The sequence below is a fragment of the Paramisgurnus dabryanus genome, chromosome 6, assembly GCF_030506205.2.
Source record: "Paramisgurnus dabryanus chromosome 6, PD_genome_1.1, whole genome shotgun sequence".
Classification (NCBI taxonomy): Eukaryota; Metazoa; Chordata; class Actinopteri; order Cypriniformes; family Cobitidae; genus Paramisgurnus; species Paramisgurnus dabryanus.
The window spans coordinates 47475750-47487737 of NC_133342.1; the positions used below are offsets into that span (position 1 = coordinate 47475750).

General features: G+C 41.0%; 1 protein-coding gene across 2 annotated transcripts; it reads left to right on the forward strand.

Annotated features, from left to right (window-relative positions):
• The first annotated feature begins 350 nt into the window (after window positions 1-350).
• On the forward strand, window positions 351-9365 carry sugp1 (SURP and G patch domain containing 1). 2 transcript variants are annotated; one of them, XM_065276866.1, is made up of 14 exons: window positions 351-455; window positions 735-876; window positions 953-1065; window positions 1604-1852; window positions 2331-2454; window positions 2615-2703; window positions 3241-3364; window positions 3447-3691; window positions 4921-5027; window positions 7277-7454; window positions 7833-7939; window positions 8067-8212; window positions 8362-8491; window positions 8910-9365. In XM_065276866.1, exons 1-14 carry the CDS (start codon window positions 437-439, stop codon window positions 8934-8936), a joined length of 1800 nt encoding a protein of 599 aa, XP_065132938.1. In that variant the 5' UTR covers window positions 351-436; the 3' UTR covers window positions 8937-9365. The 2 variants fall into 2 exon arrangements, with proteins under 2 accessions (XP_065132938.1, XP_065132939.1); XM_065276867.1 differs by having other exon boundaries at window positions 3253-3364.
• The last annotated feature ends 2623 nt before the right edge of the window (window positions 9366-11988 follow it).

An 11988-nucleotide genomic window follows, 5' to 3' on the forward strand; every position in this document is an offset into this window, starting at 1 on the left:
ATAGACAACAATGGAAAGAAAGAGAGGCTGAAAGTGGCATAGAAAACACCCTTAAGGAAGAAGGAATGAAGAGTGATAAGATCAAATCCCTATTTATCTTTTTGAGTGAGTCAGGTTTAATTAAGAGGATCTAGGATCCTTAAATTTATATATATATATATATATATATATACATATACATATATATATATATATATATACATATATATATATATATATATATATATATATATATATACATATATATATATATATATATATATATATATATATATATATATATATATATATATATATTTTTTTTTTTTTTTTTGATAGTCTGATTATAGCCTTTGCACACTCCTGTACAGTAGGTGGCGGTATGCACCAATGAGATGTGATCCGCCAATAAAGTAAAGAAGAAGAAGAAGACGCAGTTGTTAATAACATTAGCGCGATGGACTCCAACGATACAGGTATAAAAACACGCCAATTTAAAAAGCTTTATTCAGGCATTTAAACGCAGTTATATTCATATATTATCTAGTATTTTGTTTTACGGACATACGTAGATGTGTGTGTGTGTTAATAATGTTTAATGTTTGTTTTGCTGAGCGCTAACGTACAGTGCTAAACTGCACGAGCTGGGATAAACAAATTGTCGTTGTATTAGAGATTAATTGCGCGTACAAGACAACTTGGATTTACGATATTTCCCATCTCAATTAAGATTGGTTTGTGTGTTATTGTCTCAGGTCGAGGGGGTTGGAAATCTCATCCGAACAGTAAGCTGACTGTGATCATGAAGCAGGAGGAGCTGATCGCTCAGAAGAAAAGAGAGATAGAGGCCAAGCTGAAAGAAAAGAGGTCAATCCCAAGCCAAAATAAACCTATCAGGTGACTCCACAAACCACATGCACATGATGAGCAGCTCTGAATGACATGCATCATCACATCTGTGTTTTTCTCTCAGTTCTCCTCCGCCAGAGGCATCTTCATCATCATCATCAAATAAGTTTGTGAATGATGGCAGTTTCTTGCAGCAGTTCCTGAAGCTGCAGAAGGAAAAATCCAGCACAGACGCAGGTGTGTTTGTTTTGACTGTCACTTTATTATGTCATCTTTTACACATTTGGAGTTAAAGGGAGAGTTCAACGAAAATAAAAATTGTGTCATAATGTACTCATCCTCCTATTGTTACAAACCTGTATAAATGTTTATGTTCTACTGAACCCAAAGGAATATATTCTGAAGAATGTTTGCAACTGAACAGGTCAGGGGCACCATTCACTTCTAAAGTGCTCTCTTACTATGGAAGTCAATGGTGCCCCAGATCTGCTTTGTTACAAACCTTCTTTAAAATATCTCCCTTTGTTTTAAGCAGAACAAAGTAATTACATGTTTGGAACAATATGAGGGTAAATGATGACAGAATTTTCATTTTTTTGATGAACTGTCCCTTTAAGATAAATCCAACAGTAAGTAGGCGTTGCTGAGTGGTCTCACATGTATTAATTTTACCTTTTAAAGTGTTTTACACTTCTAGAAATTTGGTCAGTTGCAACTGCGTGCTCTGTTGGCTACACAAGTGTAATGTTGTGTGTGCTGATGTCACTTCCTCTAGGATCCCAAAGTGACCCGCATGTCCCCTCCCCCAGCAATCAGGGCCAATCACCAAATGCAACACAGGCACAGAAAAAGAGCATCCTCATCGGGAAACGTCCGGGTTTGGGCCTCAGCAGCATGATCAATCAGTTCAAGAACTATTCCCAGTCCAAACAATCGACACTCCTGGGAATCCGTCCAAGTGTATTCAGCTCACCGGATGATGAAGATGATGAGCAGGATGATGAAAACTATCTGGAGGTCAAAGGTATCAGCCTCAATCTCAGCACGTTTTAGTCTGATGAAGAGCATTTACCTCTTCTGCAGAGGTCTTCCTCCAGTCCTCAAAGATTACGGCACCTAAAAAAATAAACTTTTCTCATTACTCTGATGTTTTTTTTCCAACGTGAATGGTTTTCTGCTCTACTCTTATGGTTTAATATCTTAACAATAATTATCTATATTTTTTATTGAATAATAAAGACTTATTATATCCTGATGTAATGAGCAGGCAAGCATTTAATCTTGTCTGCTTTGTTTGATTTTCTGTTTGCATATGTTATGAAACTCTTTGTTGATTGTTACAAGTGTGTATCTGAGAAGATCCTGTATTATCTGTGTAGTCAGAATTCTCCTTTGATGTCGAACGATGGCTCACGTTTAATAGATCTGCTTGTGTGCTGTATTATCAGTGTAGTCAGTGTTTGCGTTGTGGCATGTGTGGAGTTCTCATAGCCTGCTTAAAGTTTCCCCCCCAGAGGATGAAGACCTCTACCTCATCATCAATAAGATGGCCTCGTTTGTCGCTGAAGGAGGCAGAGAGCTGGAGAAGAAGGCCATGGAGGACTACAAGGACAATCCTGTCTTCTCGTAGGTTTACAATTACAGTCTCTTATACAGTAGTCATTGTCATAGCTAAGACACTTTAAAGGACATACGTGCAGGTCATACTTTATCACCGTATGTAAAGACAGAGATTATTTTTTGTTTTGCATAAGGTTATCCTCTATGTACCTTCTGTGTCTCTTAGGTTCTTGTTTAATAAGGACACTAAGGACCATCTGTACTACAAAAAGAGAGTTGCTGAAATCAGACGAGATCAGTCTGCGCAGTCAGATGGTGAGAGATCATCTTCTTCAAACCTTTTTTATATATAGATGGTCTTAAGTTGGAGCAAAGGAAGAAGCAAAGACATTTAGAAATAACCACATTCGCCATAAAACCAAAGATTAGCTCTTGTTTTTTTTTTTTATGAAGAACAGTGGAAACGTGTCAGCAAGCCGAAATAAGAGCAGAACACTAATAAGCCCTTTTCATTTGTGTCAAATCTTGTGTTTATGTAAGAAATCAGCCATCATGTTCTTATAGACTGTTAAATATAGACTGTTATACAGGGATGTTAAAGGTTTATAAAATCCAAAAAATCCACGCACACCTTTCATTTAAGCAGGTTGAATCCTCTTCTCGATGTAAACCAAGCTAACCCGAATGAACAAATAATTATTGCATTACTATAAATGTTTGTTAGGCAAAAAATTACTTTCCTCTTCCCAAACCCTCGCTCCCTTTACCCCAGCGCTGTGTGGCCGCAGTTACACTCATAGTGGAGGTTTAGTAGTGTGAGTTCTGGTTCCAGTTCTGATAGACTGCTTAAAGTCTCCTCCTCAGTGGACGAAAGCACCAGGAAGGTGGCGGAGAAATTGGCGCGCTTTGTGGCCGACGGCGGTCCAGAGGCGGAGATCATGGCTGCTCAACAACACCGAGACAACCCAGCCTTCAAGTAAAAACATCTCTTTAGTCTTATGATGAAGAAATGAATTTCGTAGTGTTGTAGATGCTAAGCGTATTTTATGTGCCGTCAGTTTTTTGTACGAGTATCAGAGTGCAGCGCATCGTTTCTACAAGGCTAAAGTGGATGAGTTCCGGCAAGCAGCAAGCGCCTCGGAGTCACAGGCGTCCAGTCGCCCTGCGGCCGCTCAGCAGCCCGCAGCCAAGAGGAAGAGGAAGAGCAGGTGGGGAGCTGAAGATGATAAAGTCCAGCTGCCCATTACTGCAGTCATCAGTCCTCAGATCTCAGTGGCTGAAAGCAGCTCTCCTGCACTATCTGGTACTTCAGCAAACGCACTTCTTTGATTGTTTTATAAAAACATACACAAGTACACTATATAAACATACAGAGCACAGGGCCCGTTTCAAAAAGGAGGTTCAATTGACTTAAAACTTGAACTCTGATTGGGTTTACCCTGAGAATTGGTTACAGAACAGCTGATCTGAGTTTGTTCAAGCAACTCTATGTAATCTGACTCCGAGTTAAGCACATGTCCAAGTTACCCTGGAAACAGACTCTAATGGCGCTTTTCCATTGTATAGTACCCCACGGTTTAGTTTAGTTTGGGTCGGGTCAGCTCACCTCACTTTGGCGTGGTTAGCTTTTCCATTGAGTTTAGTATCACTTCGGAGTGGGAGGGATTATAGGCGTGTCGTTATATTTACGCTGCCTACTGCTGTGACATCATACACGTGAGAGCGTTGTTGTACATTCCCATACATTCATTTATTTCTTAGTCTGCCACAAAATTAAAATTGGCCACCACAAATAGATGTTTGCACATCGCGTTTATAACTACCTCTATCTCATATGACAGTTTCTGTTCAAACACCCGACCCGTGGCGTCAGTCGACAGCGCTCCGCTGAGCCTCATTCAAGTTGCATATATAATGCAGACGTGCACGTCGCGAATGTGCCGCCCCGCCACAAACTGCAAGTCTGGAAAAAACTGTTATGGTGTCCCGGATTCTCAACCTGCGGATGTTTTTCATCGCTAAAAGGGTGTTTGGAAACTTATAGCAGAACACAGATAACAACATGTTTGCTTGAGACAGCGCAAGCTAGCAGTAAGCTAAAGCTAATATTTACATTATAGCGATGACGTGACGATTCTCTCAGACCAATCAGTGATCTACAGTGTTTTCGCGTCACGTTTGGTATCAGCTCGGGTCGCTTGGAACCCCAACCGAGGTGGTACGAAAAAAAGTATCGGGTACTACGTACTGCACCCAATGGAAAAGCTCCCAAAAGTAAACTGACCCGACCCAAACTAAACTAAACCGTGGGGTACTATGCAATGGAAAAGCGCCATAAGTTACCTCTCCTTGTGAAACGGGCTTGACTTACCCCGCTGTCTCGGGTTACCCTCATTTCAGGGTATCGTACTCAAAGTTTTCACCAAACCTCCTTTCAAAAAACAAGCCCCTGGTGTCTGTAGTGAAACTCATGCAAACATATCTGCTCTGACACACCAAGACTTATGTTGTGTGTGTTTTGTGTGTGTGTAGAACAGGAGCTCAACAGTCTGGGGTATAAGAAGGGAAAGCCAGTGGGTCTGGTGGGTGTGACTGAACTATCAGATGAGCAGAAGAAACAGCTTAAAGAGCAACAGGAAGTATGGACACACAGACACTAACACTACAGATACACACAGTAACACAGAGATACACTAACTCTGACACACATGCAGTGAACATAGTGTTAATGCCAGCTGTATGTGTCATATTGCATTGGTACAATATACAAACCCCATTTCCAGAAAAGTTATGACACTGAAATTTAAATAATATTTGCAAGTCTAACACAGAAAACATCAAGGGCCCTATTTTAACGATCTGAAACGCAAGTGCGAAGCGCAACGCGCAAGTGAGTTTGTGGGCGGATCTTGGGCGCTGTTGCTATTTTCCTGGCGTGAGAAATAACTCTTGCGCCGGGCGCAAATCAATAAGGGGATGGTCTGAAGTAGGTTCATTATTCATAGGTGTGGTTTGGGCGTAACGTCAAATAAACCAATCAGAACGTCATCCACATTCCCTTTAAAAGCAAGGGCGCAAGTTCCATGGCGGGTTGCTATTGTTATGACGGATTTACCAGGCGCACGCCAGGAGCGGTTCACAGCCGAGGAGACCCACGTTCTTGTAAGAGCAGTCAAAGACAGAGAAGTTGTTTTGTATGGGGATAGGAGAAACCCGCCCAAATCAGCGTCGGTTAAACAGGCGTGAGAGGAAATAGCCACAGTCTCATCAGCAGGCATATCGTTGCGCCAAGCGCTACAATGATGTCAGGAGACGGGGGAATCCCAAGCTTGCCAGCATAAATCGGGCACGCCGTGTAACGGGAGGTGGATCTGCCTCTACACAGACGCCAGCAGAGGACATCGCTGCGTCCACCCTCACCGCTGAAAGGGTTTGGGGGCTTTGAAATTGGATCCAAGAAACGCAAGCAAGGTCCAACCCCAAAGTACTCTTACAAATCAAGTTCACATACATTAAGGTTTCTTGTGAAAACATTTTAATTATTATTTACATAATACAGCCACACAACAAACTTATTATTATTAACTTATGAAAATATTTTAATAGTTATTTGCATGATAATTTTTTAACGCAGCCACACAATAAATAAAAACTATCACCACAATGCTCACCACTATGATTCCCCTTATCTCTTGTATTACTGACTTTAAACTTTTTTTTCTGGTCAGTGGCGCAATTGTTTTTTGAAACTGCAAAATAGCATCAGGGATGGTTTGCGCCGGAACACGCCTCTTTTTTTGCGCTGAACCGCCCAGGGAGCGCAAGTTCATTCCCTAGTTTGCCGACGTGCGTTTGTGGAGGGAAAAACCAGCTGTGCGCCGGTGCAAAATACGAATGATACATGCGTCACTGACAAAGTCAATTGCGCTGGGTGCAAGATAGGGCCCCAAGTGTTTCAACTGAGAAAACATAAAATTTTAAGAGAAAAATCAGGTACATTTGATGGATGCAACACATCTTAAAGTTGGGACAGGTGCAAGAAAAGGCTGAAAAAGTGTTAAAATACTTAAAGAGCACCTTTTGTCCGATTCACATTTTTACATTTCCTTTGGGTGTAAGTGTGTATATGCAAAAGGTACAAACCCCCAAAAATTCCCCCCACTTGGACTCACAACCTGTAAGTTAACTCCTGTTAGCAATGTGATCAAATCTTTCAAACATGGTAAGGTGCGTAGGGCTGGGCGGTATACCGGATTTAGGGGATATATCGATATGGGTTCCCGACGCGATGCGGAATTAGCCAATACCGTTCATATCGATATGGTTTAATGCAACTCAAGCGCATACACGCGCTCTGCGCGAGCCCGCCCGTCACAGCAAGTACGCGACATGGAGAAGCACGCAGAAACTCTGTGACGCTTGGATGCGCCTCATGAATGTGGACATTCAAAAACTGCGGCTGCATGCACTCGGAGGATTGTAATAATTGAGTTCAAGACTAAAATAAAATGTCTCCTCAATCTGCTTTTACAGAGAGATCATTGGAATTAAGTTACCGCTGCATATGTGTGTTTCATCCCAACAACATGTCTGACGCTGATAATTTCAATAGTATGGGCAGGACACTTTTCTATAATTATAGATTAAAGATCATATTACATGATAATGCCCATGTGCACAAAACAAAGTAAAAAAAGATATGATTAAGAAAATCACTGGTTTGTATATAAAGTTAACTAAACCCAGCTAAACAACTTTGGTATGACAAACATTTACCACCCATCAAGGACATGAGCATACAGTCATTTCGGGTAAGCTATGATTTTTTTTATATGGTACTGCATGGTATATAATTTTTGTTTTGTATGGATGTGTGTCTGTGTATCAGATGCAGGAGATGTACGACATGATTATGAAGCACAAGCGAGCGATGCAGGATATGCAGCTGTTGTGGGAGAAGGCCATCAAGAACCATCAGCACGAGTATGACAGCGACGAGGAGCTTGATCCAGATGATGGAACCTGGGAACACCGACTGCGACACATGGAGATGGAGAAGACCAGAGGTCACACAGCGTTCTGACTGTTTCTCTTGATTTTGTTCTTGTAAAGATAATGATTGAATTATTGCAGGGGTGTCCAAAGTCGGTCCTGGAGTGCCTGTGTCGTGCAGAGTTTAGCTAAAACTTCCCTCAACACACCTGCCTCAAAGTATCTAGTCTGCCTAGTAAGACCTTGATTAGCTGGATCAGGTGTGTTTGATTAGGGTTGGAATAAAACTCTGCAGAGACACCGGCCCTCCAGGAGCAGGAGTGGACACCCCTGAATTATTGTTATATCCTATATTCTGGCTTCACACGAGTTCAAAAAGATGACAATGATGTAAGAACATTCATGCCGTGCTCGTGCCATTAACAGAAACCATGTGTGTTCTCTTCGATCAGAGTGGGCGGAGCAGCTGACAGAGATGGGAAAAGGAAAGCATTTCATTGGTGATTTCCTGCCGCCTGAAGAGCTGGAGAAGTTCATGGAGACGTTTAAAGCTCTGAAGGTGAGACCAGTCACACGTCTGATGTTTTTGTGTTTCCATTAATGAGAAGGAAATTAAACGCTGCAAACAACAAGACGTGTAGCCGGATAGAAAGTTAATGTGCAAAACCCATATCTGTGATGTGCAGGAGGGCAGAGATCCAGACTACTCGGAGTACAAAGAGTTCAAGCTGACCGTGGAGAACATCGGTTTCCAGATGTTGATGAAGATGGGTTGGAAAGAAGGTGAAGGTTTGGGCTCGGATGGCCAGGGAATCAAGAACCCTGTTAACAAGTGAGCATACACACATACACAACTTTTTGTTAGTTGGGCAGCTATAGACATCTAACTAAGCAAGAGAAAACCACTTTTGTGTTTTAACACAATGAAATGAAGTTGAGCTTGTATAGCTGAGAGTGTTTTTGTTTGTTTGTGTATTTCAGAGGCACTACAGCTGTGGATGGCGCAGGGTTCGGTGTAGACCGACCGGCTGAACTGAGCAAAAGCGATGATGAATATGATGCTTTCCGTAAGAGAATGATGCTGGCCTACCGCTTTAGACCGAATCCTCTGGTGAGTCTCTTCAACAGAAATGCAGTTTTGTGATGTTTTCCAACTGGGTTTGATTCCTCACTTAAACATCATTACCACGGCATGTTTGCATTATCAACCTGGGGAACATTAACTTCTGTAGCCAGCTGTTTATCATTGTCACTGGGTCACCTGATAGGACACGGCATCAGTAATGGACATCTTTTGATTTTCACATGCAAGTGCATCTGTCCTTAACATAAGTGTTAAAAAGATGCTTTCTGGAGTCTGAGGCAGAGCAAAAGGAAATGCTTTATCTTTCACTGACATGAGTTAATAAGGAACTCTGATATATAGATGTGGGTCCAAATGTAAGAAGTCCCTACACCGCAAACAGACAAGGAACATTAAATTTCCTGCACTAACAGAGAAGTAAACCGTCTTGTTTCTTTCTCAACAGAATAATCCAAGGAGGCCGTATTATTGAACGCAGCAGCCAGACCACCGAACACAACAACATCTCCTCCGGACTATCACTTTGACTTGGTCACTTTCCTCTAACAGCCTGAATGAAGTGCTTTATTTCACCAAATGTCACCATTTTACTTTTCCTGATTGAAAAATTTTAAAATAAGAGGTTGAATGTGGTTGTTCCAGACCCAAGACTGTGTCTCTTTTCTTTAAATACGTTGCTTTTCTTAAAGTATGTAGTTTCACAATCCTCCAATCTGTTGTATAATATTAAACCATTTTATGTCTTGTTTTATCTATGAGCACAGATGGCTAATGAAAACTTTTAAATAAAAAAAAGTGTTCGGTTTACTGTAGGTCTGTTACAGTTTGGAAATTAAACTCTTAAGATCATCAGCAACTGCATTGTCACTTACTGTTGATCTATTAAATGTCTGATTCTTCAGCTTCCTTTGCCTATTTTTTACACACAAATGTGTTATAAATTCTGCCTGCTGTACCATTAACCTATTAACAGTGAGGAAAATAAGTATTTGAACACCCTGCTTATTTTGCAAGTTCTTCCACTTAGAAATCATGTAGGGGTCTGAAATTGTCATCGTAGGTGCATCTCCACTGTGAAAGACATCATCTAAAAAAAATCCAGAAATTACAAAGTATGATTTTTTTTTAACTATTAATTTGTATGATACCCTTGAAATAAGTATTTCAACACCTGAGTAAATGATTTTGGCCCACTCCTCCACACAGATCTTCTCTAGATCAGTCAGGTTTCTGGCCTGTCACTGAGAAACACAAAGTTTGAGCTCCCTCCAAAGATTCTCTATTGGGTTTAGGTCTGGAGACTGGCTAGGACACTCCTTGATATGCTTCTTACAGAGCCGCCACTTGGTTATCCCGGCTGTGTGCTTCGGGTCATTGTCATATTAGAAGACCCAGCCTCGACCCATCTTCAATGCTCTAACTGAGGGAAGGAGGTTGTTACCCAAAATCTCGCAATACATGGCCCCGGTCATCCTCTCCTTAATACAGCGCAGTCACCCTGTCCCATTTGCAGAAAAACACCCCCAAAGCATGATGCTACCACCCCGCATGCTTCACAAAAGGGATGGTGTTTTGGGATGGTACTCATCATTCTTCTTCCTCCAAACACGTTTAGTGGAATTATGACTAAAATGTTCTATTTTGGTCTCATCTGACCACATGACTTTCTCCCATAACTCCTCTGGATCATCCAAATGGTCAATGGCAAACTTAAGATGGGCCTGGTCATGTGCTGCTTTAAGCAGGGGAACCTTAGTCTGATTTCTCACCTTTCTTAGGATCATTGAGATCCCACGAGGTGAGATCCTGCATGGAGCCCCAGTCCGAGGTAGATTGACAGTCATGTTTAGTTTTTTCCATTTTCTAATGATTGCTCCAACAGTGGACCTTTTTTCACCAAGCTGTTTGGCAATTTCGCTGTAGCCCTTTCCAGCCTTGTGGAGGTGTACAATTTTATCACCAGTGTCTTTGGACAGCTCTTTGGTCTTGGCCATGTTAGGCCCTGTCCCAAATGGTACACTCCGGACTTGTGGTCCTCCTCCGAGTCCACACTCTGATGACATCATGTAGTCCAGACTTTAGGGACCCTTTATGCGAGTCCATGTGGGTGCACCGGAGTCGTATTTTGGGACAGACTCGAGCGTCACACCGAAAATAGGTAGAGATGTTGACCGTCAGTGTAAACTCCTCCCTTCCGTTGTCTGATTGGTCTTATTGCTCTTTCGCAAGGACTTCTGGGTTGGTAAAGTGCACGAAGCCTGCTGCAGTGCGGGCTTCGCTGAAGACCGCGTCAAAGGGGCAAAGGAGGCGCTGATGAGCACACTTCAAAGCGTAAAATTGACAGATGGGACACCATACGGACTCTTAGACTAAGCGAGTATGCACAATTTAAGGCCACAAGACCGAAAGTCCATGTGAAGTGCGCCATTTGGGACAGGGCCTTAGTAGTTGGATTCTTACTGATTGTATGGGGTGGACAGGTGTCTTTATGCAGCTAACGACCTCAAACAGGTGCATCTAATTTAGGATAAAAAATGGGGTGGAGGTGGACATTTTAAAGGCAGTCTAACAGGTCTTTGAGGGTCAGAATTGCTGTATCACACAAAAAAAAATAGTTTAAAAAAATCATACATTGTGATTTCTGGATTTTTTTAGATAATGTCTTTCACAGTGGACATGCACATACGTCCTCACTGTATATCACCCTGCAACATGGCTCTTAAATTTATTATGAAAACATTATTATGCTCATTATATTTAATTCAATTAACGTTTATTTGTATAGCGCTTATATAGCAGCCTTCAATTATGACAGAATTTGTGAACATAATAAATGATGACAAACCAAATGTGATCTTTTTAAGTTATTTTGACTGCCAGATAAAGAGACTGACATGGTAACATTGTAGAGCCCTTCATACTGAAGATAGTCAAATCAAATTTATTTCTATAGCATTAGTTTATACAATGTTGCATGGTTTTAAAGCAGCTTTACATGAACTGAAGAAGAAACCACAGAGAACAGGACAATTATTAAATATATTGTATATATAGAGTAGAATATATATGGTATTATTGCACATTTTATTGTCCTCAGTCCTCACTAATGCATTATAATCTTGAGTATTTTCTTCGATAGCTGAATATAAATAATATAAGTTAAATCAAAACAAATGATTTTTAAAACTTCATTTTAGACAACTTGCTGCGGTTAATATTTGCGAGCTTATTGATGCTTTCCTATTACAATTATTTTAACTAATTTTCTTTTTCATGAATGATGGAATAATATTTTAGGCAAAATGAACTAAAAGTATACCTAATGAAATCTGAAATACTTCATTAAATAAAATATTAAATCGGCTTACAGTGTACTATTTTAAAGTCTGTTGTGACACTTCCTGCTGCCAGTTGGTAGCACCATGACTCTCAACGTGATCAGACCCCATGACCCATACCAAACAGCACTAGTTTGATTAAAATTACTCAATGAATGCAGAAGATATGCATGCACTTTCACCAAA